Source organism: Salmo salar, chromosome 26, assembly GCF_965601325.2.
Source record: "Salmo salar chromosome 26, fSalSal1, whole genome shotgun sequence".
NCBI classification, from domain to species: Eukaryota; Metazoa; Chordata; class Actinopteri; order Salmoniformes; family Salmonidae; genus Salmo; species Salmo salar.
This window is the reverse complement of record NC_138316.1, coordinates 38,777,834-38,798,957: the sequence shown is the minus strand read 5'-3', so window position 1 is coordinate 38,798,957 and position 21,124 is coordinate 38,777,834. Positions and strand designations below refer to the sequence as shown.

The following is a 21,124-nucleotide window of genomic DNA, read 5'->3' as shown; positions in this document are numbered from 1 at the left end:
AAAAGACAATAAATATTTGTTAATACATCATTTTAAAATATGCATTTTTCCAAGGCATACTGTATACTAATAACTTACCTTTCGGATCTTGAAAGGTGATGATTGCAGATTGGTCCTCTTCAGTCATTACAACGTCTTCCACAACCTCATATTTGTCATAGTGTAAGCTGAGGTGTTCTGAACTAAACCTAGGCGGTATGTTTTCAACTTTCACTTTTGCTGTAATCTCCAGGGGTTTGACTCGTAATTGTTTATGAATGAACTTTCTGTTCCCGGGGCAGCTTGTGATGAAGTGCTCAGTCGCTGTCAAAAAAAAGTATACTAGTTGAGATCTTTTCTTCATTTCAATCAATGTACTCAGGCAAATCATGTTGAATTATGTTCTGGAGATCTTCTCTTTGAAGTTTGACATACTGTAAATGAAACATTACTGAAACTCAATTAAAAACTGGACATTTTCATGTTAGGTAAACACTAAAACATAACTTTCCAAGTATGTATATGACCTACACTGTAAACGAATTGCTGTGAATTTGACAGTTATTTAAAGGCAGCTCGTGATAAGTTAGTTACTGTAGTGTATTTGATATTGCAGTACATCAACTCTAATCTAAATACAGTATCAAAGCATATACTGTGTAATGACACAGTACAATACCGTAAAATTGACTGTATTATACTGTAAAAAGTTAATGCTACTGTAATTGTAATGAATGATTAAATTAATGAATTAATGAATGCAATTCATTGATGGGAGTTGGGGTTTGTATTTCACAGTAGGTTGAGTGTTTGGTAATGTTTTTACACATTACAGCATATCAATGAATATGTTGTGTTTTATATCACTTGCACTTCTAGAGGCCTTAACAAAGGCTTCCAAACAGGCAGCGACTACAGAGCAAAACAGACCAAAAGGACATGGCAAAATGCTCAACCATTAGAACTACATATGAGTTCAATTGGAACAGCACTCTCACTAACGGGTGTAACAAATATAACCTCTTATAAGGCACTCCTCAAAATAATGAGATGGAAACAAAATACCATGCAATCACTTGTGGTCAAAAGGTTTTTGCCGCTGAAAAAATATGGTCCAGTGCTGAATTACAGTACCATTTGAAATACAGCAATTTTCCCCCACCCACAACATCTTCCCACAAAGCACCATAATTTACAGTATGCTGCAGTATGGTGTGTTTTACAGTATTTTACTGTTGATAATACAGTAGAAATACTGTAAAAACACAAACAAAGGAATAAAACAACATTTAGAGTTATGATAGGGTTCGAAAGTTTTTCTAAACTCATGAGGCACTTACAGTGCATTCAGAAAGTATTCAGACAACTTCACTTTTTCCATATATTGTTACATTACAGCATTATTCTAAAATTGATTAAATTGTTTTTTCCCCTCATCAATCTACACAATATAACCCATAATGACAAAACAAGAACAGGTTTTTAGATTTTTTTTAAATAACTGATATATCAAATGTACGTAAGTATTCAGCACCTTTGGCAGCTATTACAGCCTCGAGTCCTCTTGGGTATGACAGTACAAGCTTGGTACATCTGTATTTGGGGAGTTTCTCCCATTCTTGTCTGCAGATCCTCTCAAGCTCTGTCAGGTTGGGGACCATCAATGCTGCAGAAATGTTTTGGTACCCTTCCCCAGATCTGTGTCTGGACATAATCCTGTCTCGGAGCTCTACGGACAATTGCTTTGACATCATGGCTTGGTTTTTGCTCTGGCATGCACTGTCAACTGCACTGTCAAACTTATATAGACAGGTGTGTGCCTTTCCAAGTCATGTCCAATCAATTGAATTTACCACATTTGGACTCCAATCAAGTTGTAGAAACATCTCAAGGATGATCAATGGAAACAGGATGCACTTGATCTCAATTTCGAGTCTCATAGCAAAGGGTCTGAATACTTATGTAAATAAAGTATTTCTGTTTATTTGTAATACATTTGCAAAAGAAAAATCGAAAAACTTGTTTTTGCTTTGTCATTATTGGGTATTGTGTGTAGATTGATGAGGGGACAAAATATACTGCTCCAAAAAATAAAGGGAACACTTAAACAACACATCCTAGATCTGAATGAAAGAAATAATCTTATTAAAGACTTTTTTCTTTACATAGTTGAATGTGATGAGAAAAAAAATCACACAAAAATAATCAATGGAAATCCAAATTATCAACCCATGGAGGTCTGGATTTGGAGTCACACTCAAAATTAAAGTGGAAAACCACACTACAGGCTGATCCAACTTTGATGTAATGTCCTTAAAACAAAATGAGGCTCAGTAGTGTGTGTGGCCTCCACGTGCCTGTATGACCTCCCTACAACGCCTGGGCATGCTCCTGATGAGGTGGCGGATGGTCTCCTGAGGGATCTCCTCCCAGACCTGGACTAAAGCATCCGCCAACTCCTGGACAGTCTGTGGTGCAACGTGGCGTTGGTGGATGGAGCGAGACATGATGTCCCAGATGTGCTCAATTGGATTCAGGTCTGGGGAACGGGCGGGCCAGTCCATAGCATCAATGCCTTCCTCTTGCAGGAACTGCTGACACACTCCAGCCACATGAGGTCTAGCATTGTCTTGCATTAGGAGGAACCCAGTGTAACGCCCTGGCCATAGAGAGGGGTTTTTGTTGTTTATTTTGGTTAGGCCAGGGTGTTACATTGGGTGGGCATTCTATGTTCTTTTTTCTAGGTTGGTTTGTTTCATTGATTTTGGCCGTGTGGCTTCCAATCAGGCACAGCTGTAGTTTGTTGTTGCTGATTGGGAGTCACACATAAGTAGCCTGTTTTTCCTTTGGGTTTTGGTGGGTGATTGTTTCTGTCTAGTGCTTTCTGTTGAGAGTTTTTCCTGACAGGACTGTTTTGCTGTATTTGGTTTATTTTTGTATAGTGTTCTCCTTTTTTCATTAAATATCAAGATGAACACACATCCTCCGCTGCACCTTGGTTTTATTACGACGACAGCCCTTACATCCAGGGCCAACCGCACCAGCATATGGTCTCACAAGGGGTCTGAGAATCTCATCTCGGTACCTAATGGCAGTCAGGCTTTTTCTGGCGGGCACATGGAGGGCAGTGAGGCCCCCCAAAGAAATGCCACCCCAGACCATGACTGACCCACCACCAAACCGGTCATGCTGGAGGATGTTGCAGGCAGCAGAATGTTCTCCACGGCATCTCCAGACTCTGTCACGTCTGTCACGTGCTCAGTGTGAACCTGCTTTCATCTGTGAAGCCAGTGGCGAATTTGCCAATCTTGGTGTTTTCTGGCAAATGCCAAATGTCCTGCACGGTGTTGGGCTGTAAGCACAACCCCCACCTGTGGATGTCGGGCCCTCATACCACCCTCATGGAGTCTGTTTCTGACCGTTTGAGCAGACACATGCACATTTATGGCCTGCTGGAGGTCATTTTGCAGGGCTCTGGCAGTGCTTCTCCTACTCCTCCTTGCACAAAGGGGGAGGTAGCGGTCCTGCTGCTGGGTTGTTGCCCTCCTACGGCCTCCTCCACATCTCCTGATGTACTGGCCTGTCTCCTGGTAGCGCCTCCATGCTCTGGACACTACGCTGACAGATACAGCAAACCTTCTTGCCACAGCTCGCATTGATGTGCCATCCTGGATGAGCTGCACTACCTGAGCCACTTGTGTGGGTTGTAGACTCCGTCTCATGCTACCACTAGAGTGAAAGCACCGCCAGCATTCAAAAGTGACCAAAACATCAGCCAGGAAGCATAGGAACTGAGAAGTGGTCTGTGGTCCCCACCTGCAGAACCACTCCTTTATTGGGGGTGTCTTGCTAATTGCCTATAATTTCCACCTGTTGTCTATTCCATTTGCACAACAGCATGTGAAATTTATTGTCAATCAGTGTTGCTTCCTAAGTGGACAGTTTGATTTCACAGAAGTGTGATTGACTTGGAGTTACATTGTGTTGTTTAAGTGTTCCCTTAATTTTTTTTTGAGCAGTGTATTTAAGCAATTTTAAAATAAGGCAGTAAAGTAACAAAATGTGGAAAAAGTGAAGGGGTCTGAATACTTTCCGAAAGCACTGTTTAAGCTGTTCACTTTTTTTATTCGTTTACCTTTTGCATTTTGAAATGTCACAACAGCCAAGCAGGTGTCAGGCAGGACCTCCAGACTGAAGTTCTCTGATGCAGAAGGTGAATCTTTTAAAACATTCTCCACCAGCATCTCCAATAACTCATGGTCCATACTCTCCTGAATGTTCTCCAGCAAGGCTGAGGTGGACCCCTGCTCTTCCTCGTCCGTTGGTGCACTCACACTAACCATCTCCCCCTGAATCTCAGGAGGAGCTGTGTTTCCACCCTGAAGTAAGTCTTTTGGACCAGTAGCAGCTGAGAATGAACAAATTGATTTCTGTAAATGTAAAGGCAAGAAACTCTGCCTAATATAAGAATTGTTGAGAGGGGGCAAACTCTTTCTGTGGAAATTGTCTGTTGTCAAACTGTGCCAGGAAAAGAGCCTAGTTGCCATAATTTCGAAACCCTTAAAAAAAATATCATTTTTCGGACAACTAGTTACCGACAACAAAAAACAATTTAGCATGATTTCTGTGTTAATATAGAGGAATTAATAAATAATCTATCTTTTTGAATAGTAGTAGTACGCTGCTAAAATGAAAATGTGGACTCAGTAGAAAACTTTGTGATAAAAGCACACAATTTGGCACAGAGGTAAATACAGTTGAAGTCGCAAGTTTACATACACATTAGCCAAATACATTTAAACTTGTTTTTTCACAATTCCTGACATTTAATCCTAGTAAAAATTGCCTGTTTTAGGTCAATTAGGATCACCACTTTACTTGAAGAATGTGAAATGTCAGAATAATAGTAGAGAGAATTATTTATTTCACCTTTTATTTCTTTCATCACATTCCCAGTGGGTCAGAAGCTTACATACACTCAATTAGTATTTGGTAGCATTGCCTTTAAATTGTTTGTTTAACTTGGGTCAAACGTTTCAGGTAGCCTTCCACAAGCTTCCCACAATAACTTGGGTGAATTTTGGCCCATTCCTCCTGACAGCTGATGTAACTGAGTCAGGTTTGTAGGCCTCCTTGCTCGCACAGACTTTTTCAGTTCTGCCCACAAATGTTCTATAAGATTGAGGTCAGGGCTTTGTGATGGCCACTCCAATACCTTGACTTTGTTGTCCTTAAGCCATTTTACTACAACTTTGGAAGTATGCTTGGGGTCACTGTCCATTTGGAAGACCTATTTGTGACCAAGCTTTAACTTCCTGACTGATGTCTTGAGATGTTGCTTCAATAAATCCACATAATTTTCCTGCGTCATGATGCCATCTATTTTGTGATGTGCACCAGTCCCTCCTGCAGCAAAGCACCCCCACAACATGATGCTGCCACCCCCGTGCCTCACGGTTGGGATGGTGTTCTTCGGCTTGCAAGCCTCCCCCTTTTTCCTCCAAACACAATGATGGTCATTATGGCCAAACAGTTCTATTTTTGTTTCATCAGACCAGTGGACATTTCTCCAAAAAGTACAATCTTTGTCCCCATGTGCAGTTGCAAACCGTAGTCTGGCTTTTTTTTTATGGCGGTTTGGAGCAGTGGCTTCTTCCTTGCTGAGCGGCCTTTCAGGTTATGTCGCTATAGGACTCGTTTTACCGTGGATATAGATACTTTTGTACCTGTTTCCTCCAGCATCTTCACATGGTCCTTTGCTGTTGTTCTGGGATTGATTTGCACTTGTTGCACCAAAGTACGTTCATCTCTAGGAGACAGAACGTGTCTCCTTCCTGAGTGGTATGATGGCTGCGTGGTCCCATGGTGTTTATACTTGCGTACTATTGTTTGTACAGATGAGCATGGTACCTTCAGGCATTTGGAAAAAGCTCCCAAGGATGAACCAGACTTGTCTACAATTTTCTTTCTGAGGTCTTGGCTGATTTCTTTTGATTTTCCCATGATGTCAAGCAAAGAGGCACTGAATTTGAAGAAGGCTTTGAAATACATCCACAGGTACACCTCCAGTTGACTCAAATGATGTCAATTAACCTATCAGAAGCTTCTAAAGCCATGACATAATTTTCTGGAATTTTCCAAGCTGTTTAAAGGCACAGTCAACTTAGTGCATGTAAACTTCTGACCCACTGGAATTTTGATACAGTGAATTATAAATGAAATAATCTGTCTGTAAACAATTGTTGGAAAAATACTTGTGTCATGCTGTCACGTCCTGACCGGTAATAGGGGTTATTTGTTATTGTAGTTTGATCAGGACGTGGCAGAGGGTATTTGTTTTATGTGGTTCGGGGTGGTGGTTTGTTTAGTAGGGTATTTGATTTATGTATTCCGGGGTTTTTTGGGCACTGTTCTATGTTAGTGCATTTCTATGTTCTGTCTAGTCTTTTGAATTTCTATGTTTTGTTAATTGGGGTTGGACTCTCAATTGGAGGCAGGCGTTTTCTAGTTGCCTCTGATTGAGAGTCCTATATATAGGTATGTGTTTGTTGAGTACTTTGTGGGAGATTGTTCTGTGTATAGCCTTGTGCCTTACCAGCCTGTGAATAGTCGTTGTGTTTTGTTTGTGTACGTGTTTATTTTGGTTCTCCTTCTTGTCCGTTTATAATAAAGAAGATGAGTGCACATTTCCCCGCTGCATTTTGGTCTAAATCTGACGATAACCGTTACACATGCACAAAGTAGATGTCCTAACCGACTTACCAAAACTATAGTTTGTTAACAAGAAATTTGTGGAGTGGTTGAAAAACGAGTTTTAATGACTACAACTTAAGTGTATGTAAACTTCCGACTTCAACTGTATGTCTACAGTAGCTGAGAAACTAATACTAAGTGTATATTGTGTAGTAAGTTGTTAGTAGCCCATGTGCCTCACCCTAATAATCTATTTTCACCTCTTAATTTCGCTTACTGTTCTGACTTGGTCGTGCACATGTAGCCTGTAACCTGTTTTTGAGAAATGTAATCATCGAATACTGTAAGAGCTTTCATTGTCTGCTTATATGCCCCTTTATTTATTCTACGGTTCTGACTTGGTGTACAGGGAGAACACTGTAAGAACGACACATGTTCTGAATTCTGTCACTGTACATGTAACAAATAGTTACATTGACTACATTCGTCCTAGCTCGCTCATTAATGTCTTAATCGAAATTACGGATTGCTTCTTATCCGCTTGTCGTCCTCTTAATTGTCAGTAGAAACCCCATTTGTTTAAGCAAATTAGCCATATCAGATATGTTTTTTTTAAAGGCAGTAAATGATGCTGAATGAACTGTTTTGCTACCAGACAAGGCTCCGCTGTTAGCCAGATGTAGCAGTGGTAAGGTGTTGGGACTCTGAGGTTGGGACAGCTTTATGTAGGCTCTAACAGTTTGTGGGCACCGTTTGTCACCGTTATAGTGCAATTAATGTATTGTTTAGTGTTGTGCTGTGTAGTGGCTTTGCTGGCATGCATCCCACTTGTTTATTTTTTTGCCCCCACCAAGATTTACATGCTAAAATCGCCACTGCTCCCCTCTATTTTCCTGGCTCCCTTTCCTCCGATCCTTTTCTTAACTCCCTTTACTTTCCTTGTTTCCTTGCTCCCTTTCCTTCCCTAGCTTCCTTTTCCCTCCTCCGTTCCTACTTCTGTTTCCTTTCCTCCATTCCTAGCTTCCTTTCCTTGTTCCCCATTGCTTCCTATCATTTCCTCGATTCCTAGACTAATTTCCCCCTTTCCCAGCTCCCTTTCCAAGGAAAGGAGGAAAGCTAAGAGAGTAGGAGAGGAAAATAAGCAAATTAAGGAAAGAGAGCAAGAATAGGAAGAAATTAAGCTAGGAAAGGAAGAAAGGAAAGGGAGCTAGGAAAATAAAATAGGGAAAGGGGGCTAGAAAAAGACGGAAAGGAAGTTCAAAGGATAGGAGGAAAGGAAATGAGCTGGGAAAGTCGAGGAGAAAAGGGAGCTAGGAATGGGAAGATAGCTAGGAAAGGAGGAAAGAGCTAGGAAATAAGGAAAGGAAGCTCAGAAAGGATAGGAGGAAAGGGGGCAAGGAAAGGAAATTAGAAACAGGAGCTAGGAAAGGAAAGAGAGCTAGGAAAGGAGGAAAGGAAGTTAGAAAAGAAAAGGAAGCAAGAAAATAAAAAAGAACGAAAGCTTCATTCCTCCCTATTAACACCGAAATCATGGTGAATTGTGTGCTTGTCAGAAAATAGTTGTCCTAAAATTTCAGAAAGATCAAAAAAAGGTTAAGAAATTACGACATTTATGAACCCTTGGTGTCAAAATTGACCCTTGTTGGCGCTTTTAGGCTTTGACATGGACTCTTTGACATGTTTCTCTGTGAACATTTTTATTTTTGAGAGTGAAAAACCAAAAAAGAAAAACCAAACCAGGAAACTTTTTACCAAGAAAACAGAATTCAGGAATATCCCAAACGGAATTTTGGAAAAATGAAGAAACTAGGAAAAAGGAGGAAAGAGAGCTAGGAAAGTAAAAAAGGAAAGGGAGCTAGGAAAAGAGGAAAGGAACCTAGGAAAGGAAAGGAAGCTAGAAAATAAAAAAAGGAAAGAAAGCTAGGAAAGGAAATAAGGAAACGGATATAGGGAAGGAGAAAGGGGGCGGCAGGTAGCCAAGTGGCTTTAGAGCATCGGACGAGTAACCGAAAGGTTGCTAGATCGAATACCCGAGCTGACAAGGTAAAAATCTGTTGTTCTGCCTCTGAACAAGGCAGTTAACCCACGGTTCCTCGGCCGTCATTGTAAATAAGAATTTGTTCTGAATTGACTTGCTTAGTTAAATAAAAGAAAGCTAGGAAAGTAGATAGGAGATAAGGAAAGGGGGTAAGGAGGAAAGATAAGAAAAGAGGAAGCTAGGAAAGAAAAGGGAGCTAGGTTAGGAGGAAAGCAATATAGGAAATGAGTAAGTAGGAAAGGGATCTCGGTAAGGAGGAAAGGGATCTTGGAAAGAAAAGGAGTTAACGTGTATGTGGTAGGGAATAACTATGGCCAGTAGATTAGTGACAGACCATTTGCTGTGGGCCTGCAGCTGGACTAGATCAGTTACAGTACAAGGGGCTCAACAGCACCCTGGCTAGATTAATGGTGTAAGGTAACTACATGTCATCTCTGCTTTTCGTGGCTAGATCACCGGTAGTGGCAGGTAACTAAATCAAGACTGTCAGATCCCAATTTTACAGGAATTGTTTACAATAATCATGAAACAGTGGATGATAAAAATGATTGTGAACCATTACAAGATATTGAACCCAAAACATTCCTTTCACCAACATTGGACCTAGTCTATGAATCGTGAGCAATATACATTTGTGTGTAGGCCATATGTTGAGCATAGAGTTCTTAGAACAGCTTTACAGACATTTTTCCATCATTACCAAAACAACCCCTCCCACATAGATCACAATTGAATTTTACTCACTTACCAGTATTTGGTTTGCCTGAGTTCACAGCAGATGGTGTTTCCTAAACATAAAAAACTTGTGTTATTCCTATTTTTATAGTTTTTTGTATTTGACTATTTAATGGAGAGATGTTTAGGCTTTTTTTGTTGATAGAATCACCTACAGAACATTGACCAAACTTCCTTGAAACACATGTACTATTAGGGACAGACAGAAATGTACTGGGGAGGGTTGTGTTTTTTTTACTGGGCACAAGGGAGGGTAGTGTATATTTTCCCTGGTTAATATTTGCTTTTCTGCTTGTATTTTTTCTATGAACAATGGCTTGACTTACAGTGCATTCAGAAAGTATTCAGACACTCTACCATAAAGGCCTGATTGGTGGAGTGCTGCAGAGATGGATGTCCTGAGATGGATGTCCTTCTGGAAGGTTCTCCCATCTCAACAGAGGAACTCTGGAGCTCTGTCAGAGTGACCATCTGGTTCTTGATCACCTCCCTGACCAAGGCCCTTCTCCCCCGATTGCTCACTTTGGCTGGGCGGCCAGCTCTAGGAAGAGTCTTGATGTTTCCAAACTTCTTCCATTGAAGAATGATGGAGGCCACTGTGTTCTTGGGGACCTTCAATGCTGAAGAAATGTTTTGGAACCTTTCTGCAGATCTGTGCCTCTACACAATTCTGTCTCTGAGCTCTACGGACAATTCCTTTGACCTCATGGCTGGGTTTTTGCTCTGACATGCACTGTCTACTGTGGGACCTTATATAGACGTGTGTGTGCCTTTCCAAATCATGTCCAATCAATTGAATTTACCACAGGTGGACTCTAATCAAGTTGTAGAAACAGGATGCACCTGAGCTCAATTTCGAGTCTCATAGCAAAGGGTCTGAATACTTATTTAAATAAGGTATTTCTGTTTTTATTTTTAATACATTTGCAAATATTTCTAAAAACCTGTTTTTGCTTTGTCATTGTGGGGTATTGTGTGGAGATTGATGAGGAACAAAATGTATTAAATCAATTTTAGAATAAGGCTGTAACGTAACAAAATGTGGAAAAGGAGAAGGGGTCTGAATACTTTCCCAATGCACTGTACTTTTGATATTTCCCTAATAAAGTTTAGAGACGTTTGTGATGGTTTGGTTTGGTGTGGTGTGGCTATTATTAAGGTTTACATACTACAGGCCTATGATATGAAGTCAGTACGCCCTGGCGCTCCAACTGACTCTGACAGTTGAACTTGAGTTGAGGAAGACTGTTTCAGGCCTACCAGAGTTACTCCTATAATCTAACAATATAATGCTTACCTTTATACAACTTATTCTGATAGAAAATTAACAAATTAGCCTCCTTCTGTATTGCTATATCTGTATAGCAGACGCAGTAGCCATCTGACATAAAGAAATACATGTTGGTGTCTAGCATGCCACCGGCATATCTCTCTCTCTATCTCTCTGGGGTTAGGCCTAAGCTTCTCTTTATTTTATATTCAATTAATATTCAATTATTATTCAATTATTTAAAAAAAATATCAGACAGTGGACAACTAAACCTATAGGCCTATGCATGCAATGCCTCTGATACGTTTAGTGTTAAAATTTCTGACAGCTGAACCGTGAGATGGACAATTATTATTTTAGGAAAGTAGCCTAAAAACCAATAAAAAAATTTGGGTATACATGTTTGCATATGCTACACATCGAAACACAAGGAATAGTGTTTTTGTTATAGCTGTTTTTAAGGACACGTAAATGTGGCTCATTTGGCCAACATGCCTTGTTTATTGATGGCGTTGGCTGCGCCAGGTCGGATCTGAATGTATCTGGTAAAGCCCTGTCTTATCTCAGCTCACTGGTCACCATAGCAACACCCACCTGTAGCACCCGCTCCAGCAGGTATATTGCACGGGTCATCCCCAAAGCCAACACTTCCTTTGGCCGATTTTCCATCCAGTTCTCTGCTGCCAATGACTGGAACGAATTGCAAAAATCTCTGAAGCTGGAGTCTTATATCTCCCTCTCTAAATTCAAGCATAAGCTGTCAGAGCAGCTTACCGATCACTGTACCAGTACACAGCCAATCTGTAAATAGCACACCCGACTACCTCATCCCCATATTATTACTTACCCTCTTGCTCTTTTGCACACCAGTATCTCTACTTGAACATCATCATCATCTGCACATATATCACACTAGTATTAATGCTAAGTTGTAATTATTTTTGAATCTATGGCCTATTTATTGCCTACCTCGCTACTCTTCTACATTTGCACACACTGAACATAGATTCTATTTTTATTTTATTTTGTTATTGACTGTACGTTTGTTTATGTGTAACTCTGTTGTTTTTGTCGCACTGCTTTGCTTTATCTTGGCCAGGTCGCAGTTGTAAATGAGAACTTGTTCTCAACTGGCCTACCTGGTTAAATAAAGGTGAAATAAAAAATAAAAAACTATGGATGTCCGTTAAATTTCTCAAATGTCCGGTAAATTAAAATCTAGCCTGTCATGTTGTCCGGTGCCAAATTTTCCCAAAGGAAACTCTGAAATGTTTTATGAAGATTTTTGAATATTCCCATTAAAATCTGTCGTCAATTGGATGGAAACCTAGCTATAGACACCCTAAAGACTCTGGCGAGTGTGCTAGTCCAGAGTCACTTTGATTATGACTGTACATCATTGTTCACCAGCAGCCCCAAACATTTAAAGAATAAGCTACCATCCAAACAACCTTGTAAGAATTGTACTTAAAACCTCTCTTGGATAGGGGGCAGTATTTTCACGTCCAGATGAAAAGCGTGCCCAAAGTAAACTGCCTGCTACTCAGGCCCAGAAGGATATCCATATAATTAGTAGATTTGGATAGAAAACACTCCGAAGTTTCTACAACGGTTAGAATAATGTCTGTGAGTATAACAGAACTGGCAGGCGAAACCCCGAGCACAATCCATCCAGGGAATTTTTTTGTTGTTGAGGTCAATGTGTTTTCCATTAGGTTTCTAAGGAAGCCCTATTTAATAGGAACCTGGTTGCAGTTCCTATGACTTCCACTAGATGACAACAGTCTTTAGAAATTGATTGATGTTTTTCTTTTGAGAAATGAAGAAGTATTGCTGTTCTTTGTAAGTGTCACTCCTGTGGACTCTACTGTTTTGGTGCGTGTGAACTATCCGGTATTAGAAACAGTTCATTCCGTCTTAAATTTGACAGAATATTTACGTTTCAGGGTACCTAAAGTTGGATTAGGAACGTTGTTTGAAATGTTTGGACCAAGTTTACAGGTAACTTATTAGATACTTTGTAGTCATGTTGGAACCGGTGAATTTCTGAATGAAACGCGTCAAATAAATGGACATTTTGTGTATATAAAGAAGGAATTTATCAAACAAAACGACCATTCATTGTGTCACTGAGACATTTGGAATTGCAAAAAGAAGAAGATCTTCAAAGGTAAGGCATTTATTATATGGCTATTTCTGACTTTTCTGTCGCACCTGCCTGATTGAAATATGATTTTCATGTGTTTGTATGCGGGGCACTGTCCTCAGATAATCGCATGGTTTGCTTTCGCCGTAAAGCCTTTTTCAAATCTGACACAGCGGCTGGATTAACAAAAAGTGAAGCTTTATTATGATGTATTACACTTCTATTTTCGTGAAGGTTGAATATTGATATTACTGTAGTTTGAATTTCGCGCGCTGCAATTTCACTGGATGTTGTCAAATCAATCCTGCTAATGGGATTTGAGTGGTAGTCGCATTTAAGGGATCCCTAAGAGGTTATGTATTTCTGTAAAAAATAGTGACCACAATAGAAATAAGTCCCCGACTTTATTGTGCAATACCGGTCACTTTAAAAATCTTTGTGCATTTATGTATTTTTTTAACAAACAAATAAAATCAATCAATCCAAACTGCAGCATCCAATTGATGAATGGAAAGTGACATCTGTTACAAAACACCAAAAACGTAATGACATTCGGACATTGCCAAGCCTTTGATACTGGCTAAGCCTACAAGGCAGGGAGAAATGTATTTTCTGTTTGTCGAGATTGATTGTGGTGTTGAAAATGCAAACCATGACATTGAAGTGCCCGAAGTTGGCATGCTTTGTTTATTGGTTGTGTGGTGCATTGGCACAGAAACCTATTGGTGGAAAATGAGTTGCATATATTTTATGCAATTAAAAATATGGCATTAAAATGTTGAAAATCTGATTTCCCCCTATCTGATCATTGTCTGCAGCCGGCTCTGAGTGTAATGAAACAGGCAGGGAGATTGAGCTCGTCTGTGGTGGTCAGCGAACCCTCAACCTTCTGGCCCGTAGCCCTGTGTGACATTGACTGTGCCATAAAGCATCCTGAAGTGGAAAAGTCCGATATCTACGTTAATAAACACAGGGTCACTACAGTTATTATTATTTTTGGTCGTAAATATTATTTTGAGTTAATTATATAAGACTATCAAATCACACGGAGCAGGACCAGAACAATGCTGTGATCAACATTTCTGGAGAACACTTTTCTGATGATTGCGTAAGTGTCTTGTCTAAAGGACTGTCCTTTGCCCCCACATACTCAACTAATGAATTCAATACAAAGATTGATCTATTTTGTTTCTACAGGAATCTACATATGAAGGCCTGGTACAAGCAAAACATCTCTCCAACTACAGACACCAGTGTCTCAGGTCAGGCAGTTTCTGTGCCCTCAAAAACACCTTTTAAGCCCAATCGTCCAGAATGCCACACTAAATACATTTGCCAAGAAGGTGAATTTTGATGTGGAGAATCTGTTTAAGGGTAAAATTGACTCCAACCAAACACGATGTAATCTTTTCTAAGACAGAGATGGATGCAGTTCAATCATTATCCAAAAATTAATGGGTTGTGTTTAAAAAAGCAGACAAAGGTGGCGCTACAGTAGTGTGGACTAAAGACAAATATGTGACAGAAGCCTACCGTCAATTAGACAATGATGAATTCTATCAATCTCTTACCTTCAACCCTATAGAGGACGTAAAAACTGAATTGAAACAGATCCATTTTGGATCCTTCTAATAACCATTTCTTTGACCGGATTATATGGTGGGGACGCTGTATTGATGATGTTTGCCTGTTTTGGTCCGGCTCAGAAGATTAACTTATTTCCTTCCACCAATACCTTAACAGCATTAACCCTAACATCAAACTAACTATGGAGTACAGCAAGGATAACATTCATTTTTTGGATGACAAAAAATGTTGTTTGTTGTTTGCACACATGAATCTTTATGAAGCCTACAGATGGGAATACCATTCTGAGGGCAGACAGCTTTCACCCCAAAAGGCTAAAAGAGAACATTCCATATGGCCAATTCTAAAGAGTCGGCAGAATTTGCGATCAGGTAACAGACTACAGTGTCAAATCTGCTGAATTGGAGAATCGTTTCTTGAATCGGGGCTACAGTGTTCAGGTCCTGAAAGATGCAGGTATAAGGGCTGGATTACTTGACAGAGAGAACTTGTTGTGAAGGGGACTGCCTTGTGATACATCAGAGAGAGAGTATTTTGTTACAAAATACAGCACTGAAGCAGATAATATTAAAAGAATCATTAAAAATAATTGGGGAATCATCCAAAGTGATACGCTACTACGCCAAGTCTTTCCTGAGCCACCAGTCATAAGCTTTAAGAGATGTCCTACCCTAAATGACAAATTAGTCCACAGCTATCTTCCTGGTGACTCTCAAAAAACTTGGCTTGACCACAAACCCAAGGGCTCTTTTAAATGTAACCAGTGCAACCATTGCAGAAATATTGCACAGAAAAGTATTTTGTTGACACGGCTTCTAAAATGGAGTATTACGTCAAGCATTTCATTAACTGCAAAACCACTCATGTCATCTACAGATTGGAATGTCCACAGTGCAAGGTGTTCTACATTGGACGGACAAAGAGACGCCTTCAAGACCACTTAGCGGAACACAAGTACACCATACAGGTAGGCAATGAAGACTACCCCATGGCAAGGCACTACAAGTCCTTACACCATGGCAACCCTGCCTCCCTACAAGCTATGGGTACTGATCATGTTCCGGCCTCAATTAGAAAAGGGGACCGTCTTAAACAGTTAAACCAAAGAGAAAGTTTTGGGATTTACAAACTACAGGCCACTAAGTACCCTGGTTTAAATGAAGATATGGATTTCTCACCCTTCCTGTAGGGTTGTGATAGGTCCATTTGTTGTCATCTAGTGGACATTTTGCTCAATTGCCCTCAGCTATGTTTAGACTGTTGTTGTCCATGTTTGCTGTGTTCTAGTGTACTATGGAATATATTGCTTTCCTATTCTTGACACTTCTCCCAGACATATTTAAGGTTAGAACTACCTTTCTAGGCGTTCTGATGCTTCTAATTGGAGTTGAATTTTTTGATAACATAGCTACAGTATTTCACTTTTTTTGCTTAAAGGTATGTGTAATCAAATTAGGGCTAATTGGAAAAGCTGTTCAAAAGAGGACATTGTATTATTATTTCTTTGTACTCCCTGACGAAGGCCATGCAGCTGAAATGCGTAGGATTTTTAAAACTTTGTTGCCATTGAACATGCCATACAAATAAAGGTATTTTAATTCATTATATGAAGAGTGGCTTGGTCCTCCTTTGTTTTTGATGAGGGGGGAGGGTGTTCCGTTTAGTTTAGGGGGGTGCACTTTTTTTTATGACACCTTGAGTTGGACCAGCCCCTCCTCCCCAGAAAATGTTGATCTGTCGCTTAAAATCATGGTACTGTATATAAGATTTTGGAAAAAGGACACCAACAGTGTCTTGAGGCTGTAAAAGGATCATGATTGGACATTTTCATGGACCACTGACCTGTGAACTTGTGACCCCATCTGGTGGCAGTCGAACGGTCAGTTTCAGCATTCCTTGATCCAACTTGATCTCATGCACTTGCTTCCCAAGAACCTTCTGCCTGGCTGTGCATGGGACAGAAAATACACAATCTTACCAATTTATAAAGCTCCAAAGTTTGAAACCAGCAACTGAAATCGCAGCCATGATAATTTTTTGTAGCAACTCTTGTTTCCTACAGACAACAGTATTCCTATTCTCTATACTTGACCTTGGGTATCACTTTATTTGTATATTACCAAACAGGTGCTTTGTAGGTGTTTCAACTAACTAGCCACTAACCCTAACCAGGGAACTGTAACTGCTTTTCAACATCATATTCATAATCTCCAGCACCATCACCCCCAACATCAACATGTGTAAACAACATCAACATGTGTAAACAACATCAACATGTGTAAACGGCAGGTTTTTATTAATTGCCGTCAAAAAGATAGAAGAAGATATGTGTTACCAATGACAGAAACACTGCCATATTCTAGTGTGCATCATGTCATTGTAATACTGCAGTGGGCAAATTATGGTCACACAGATTGTTTCTTGGTAGTTTTCAAAAAATCTACTTTGAAAACGAATGTATACACCTCACACACGTGGTTAACCTGTTTAGGATAGGGGGCAGTATTTTCACGGCCGGAAAAAAAACGTACCCGATTTAATCTGGTTATTACTCCTGCCCAGAAACTAGAATATGCATATAATTATTTGATTTGGATAGAAAACACCCTAAAGTTTGTAAAACTGTTTGAATGGTGTCTGTGAGTATAACAGAACTCATATGGCAGGCCAAAACCTGAGAAGATTCTATATGGGAAGTGCCCTGTCTGACCATTTCTTGGCCTTCTGTAGCCTCTTTATCGAAAATAGAGGATCTCTGCTGTAACGTGACATTTTCTAAGGCTCCCATAGGCTCTCAGAAGGCGCCAGAACAGGGAATGATAACTCTGCAGTCCCTGGGCGAAAAACAGTAGGGGTTTTGGAAAGTTGTCGTTCTGAGAACAATGACACTGGTGCGCGCGTGCATGTGAAGACTCCATTTTCTATTTTCAGTGTTTGAACGAAAACAAGGTCTCCCGGTTGGAATATTATCGCTATTTTACGAGAAAAATCGCATAAAAATTGATTTTAAACAGCGTTTGACATGCTTCGAAGTACGGTAATGGAATATTTTCACTTTTCGTCTCTCGTTCTGCGCTCGCGCGTTATGCCTTTGGATAAGTGATCTGTACGCACGAACAAAACGGAGGTATTTGTACATAAATATGTATTATTTCGAAACAAAAACAACATTTCTTGTGGAAATAGCAGTCCTGGGAGTGCATTCTGACGAAGATCAGCAAAGATAAGAGAATATTTCTAATACTAATTCTGAGTGTAGGTTGCCCCGAACTTGGCGGGTGTCTGAATAGCTCACCATGATGGCTGAGCTATGTACTCAGAATATTGAAAAATGTGCTTTCTCCGTAAAACTATTTTAAAGTCTGACACAGCGGTTGCATCCAGGGGTAGTCTATCTCACAGACACCATTCAAACAGTTTTAGTGTTTTCTATCCAAATCTACTAATAATATGCATATTCTAGTTTCTGGGCCAGAGTAGTAACCTGTTTAAATTGGGTACGTTTTTCATCCGGCCGTGAAAATACTGCCCCCTTGCCCAGACAGGTTAAGGAGAAGTGTATCTTTAATTCTATGTAAAACACTTGTATCTTATATCAACGTTTATGATGAGTATTTCTGTAAATTGATGTGGCTCCCTGTAAAATCACTAGATGTTTTGGAGGCAAAACATTACTGAACATAACGTGCCAATGTAAACTGAGATTTTTGAATATAAATATGAACTTTATCGAACAAAACATACATGTATTGTGTAACACGAAGTCCTATGAGTGCCATCTGATGAAGCTCATCAAAGGTTAGTGATTAATTTTATCTCTATTTCTGCTTTTTGTGACTCCTCTCTTTGGCTGGAAAATGGCTGTATGTTTTTTTGTGACTAGGCGCTGACCTAACATAATCATATGGTATGCTTTCGCCGTAAAGCCTTTTTGAAATCAGACACTGTGGCTGCATTAACAAGAAGTTTATCTTTAAAATGGTGTATAATACTTGTATGTTTGAGGAATTTTAATTATGAGTGTCACGACACCGACGGATGGTGGCGCCCCTCCTCGGCCGGGCGGAGTTCGGCGGTCGTCGTCGCCGGCCTACTAGCTGCCATCGATCCTTTTTTGTTTCACTTTCTGTTGGTTAGGTCTAGGTAGGCACGCACCTGTTTTGGGTTAGTTATTAGTAGGGGGGGGTTATTTAGTTTAGCGCAGGATGTCTGTGTTTGTGCGTGATTATGTTTCTTGTCCGGTTTATGTGCTTGAGGAACGTGTGCTGGTTTTCCTCTGCCTGTGGTTGGTTTCTTTGTGTTCACCACCGCAGAAGTATTTAAGGGCTGCGTCCCTATTTTTGGCGACCATATCTACTTTCTGGAATAAAGAAGTGTGGTCAAGAATTCTCTGTCTCCTGCGCCTGACTCTACCTCTCCTGCTTTCTTGAGCCAGCCCGTGACAATGAGATTTCTGTTTTTTAAATTTTTTGCACTTTCACTGGCTGTCCATTAACGGGATTTGAGCCCTAAGAAGTTTTAATTGTATTGCATTCCAGGTGACTACCTCATGAAGCTGGGAGAGAATGCCAATAGTGTGCAAAGCTGTCTTCAAGGCAAAGGGTGGCTACTTTGAAGAATCTAGAATATATCCTTTTTTGCTTACTTAATGATTCAGTATGTGTTAATTCATGTACAAAATAGTAAAAATGAAGAACAACCCTGGAATGAGTAGGTGTGTCCAAAGTTTTGACTGGTACTGTATATATATATATATATATATATATATAATAAAAGGCCAAACTCTTGAGGCCATAGAGGGTGCTTTTGGTAGTTGACTGCAGGAAAGGGCTACACAACTTTAAGTAGGCAAAGGTTACTTTAGTAAGAACGTTTGGGGCATAAAGTAATAAAAAGCAGATATACACTAAGTGTACAAAGCCTCAATTCGTTGGGACATGGACTCTACAAGGTGTGGAATTCTTTCCACAGGGATGCTGGCCCATGTTGACTCCAATGCTTCCCACAGTTGTGTCAAGTTGGCTGGATGTCCTTTGGGTGGTGGACCATTCTTGATACACACAAAAAAGTTATAACAATACTTTGTGTAGTGGTCTTTATAGGACAATGTCATGTTTTATTCAACAGCAAAAATTGTAGCCAACAATAATTTACAGAATACATATTCGAAACCAGACATGATTTAATATTCTTCCATGGAAATTGCAGAATTAAAATGTGCTTTGTTGAATCTTCAATCTTCCTATGTGAAACTATTTTGGTTTGGAATTCCCATTGTTAGAGCCTATCCTGCCCATAATATACTAGGCAACACACACGTGGCCAGTACATTCATAAGAAGTGCCATTGTTTACATCGTTACCTAGCAACACACTACTGCTGCTACTACTACTACTGTACTACTGCTACTAATACTAATACATTTGCCCATCCATGCAACTTATAAACTTGATCTCCAATGTAAAAAGCATCTGGACCAGTGGAGGCTGCTGAGGGGAAGGACAGCTCAAATGGAATGGCATCAAACCGTGTGTTTGATGTATTTGATACCATTCCACCAATTCCGCTCCAGCCATTACCACAAGCCCGTCATCCCCAATTAAGGGTCCACCAACATCCTGTGATCTAGACATTATCTCTGACATTTGCAAAATTGTTACAATATTGCAATATGATCTCCACTGTATAATTAATTAACGTGTCTGGACGGGACAAACGGGCAGATCACGAATCAGCATCATTTTCAAGGATATATAGCCTACAAAGAAATTTCAAGAAAAACTGAAAATTCATTGAAAAATAGATAAAACTAAACGATTTTTTGCAACTAAACACAATGTGGAATGTCTGAAAGTGTCTTCACATAATTAGCTTACATTTGACCTTTCCGTTGGGACAAATTAAATTAAATAAGGGTTGTTATTTCATAATAGTGTATCTTATAAACAGCCTTATGCATTTGATTTCATTATGCACATAACCTCATCTGGTGTGGATCATATGATTTGAATCATCTATACATCAAAGTTACCCTAGTAAGAACATTGGGGGCAGAAAGTAAGAAAAAGTAGACATAGATGTTTACTGCAGGGTGTGGTGAAATCTTTCAACTTTCACTTTTCTTCTGACTAGTTTCACTAGAATAAACTGTGGCTGCTATAAAAGTGAACTTTTATAAAACTTACCCTCCTCTGTCCGGAACCACACAACTGCTCTTTGTCCATTTGAGACTTCAACTAGACAATCACCACCGTTGGACTTTTTACTCTGGAAATATTTGATCAACTTGTTTTGTACTTTGGGGACATCAGGGTTTCCTAGCTCAACAAGCAGAGAGAATGAGTATGCTTCTGCCATTGCTGCTGGCCATCAATGAATGAACAAATCTGTAGGCTGCTGTAGAGATAGACAGCGTATTCACCGCAGGGTGTGGTGTGTTCTTTCTGGTTTCACTTTTGCTTATGTTTTTGTGAAAAAAGATCTTATTTGACAATGAAACATTATATTGCAGCAACATAACATACAGTAGATTACAAATAAACAGATCAAAGAAATGATTCCTTCAAGACAATGAAAAAAACAACAACTAAGGGCTGTGTAGTAAATCCTTTATTTTCAGGAATGCACAAAAATGTGTGATACTTGGTGACAAAACTGCTGCAACAGAATTTGTCAA

General features: G+C 39.8%; 1 protein-coding gene across 1 annotated transcript in view; it reads right to left on the bottom strand.

The window, feature by feature from the left end:
* The window catches only part of LOC123723937 (protein mono-ADP-ribosyltransferase PARP14), a 50,461-nt gene extending 29,651 nt beyond the window's left edge, over positions 1–20,810 (bottom strand). Inside the window, 5 exon segments of the mRNA XM_082969899.1 lie at positions 79–303; positions 4,115–4,387; positions 9,459–9,498; positions 16,291–16,394; positions 20,634–20,810. Coding sequence (XP_082826025.1) covers positions 79–303; positions 4,115–4,387; positions 9,459–9,498; positions 16,291–16,394; positions 20,634–20,805 — 814 coding nt within the window. The 5' untranslated portion in view covers positions 20,806–20,810.
* Between the last annotated feature and the right edge of the window lie 314 nt (positions 20,811–21,124).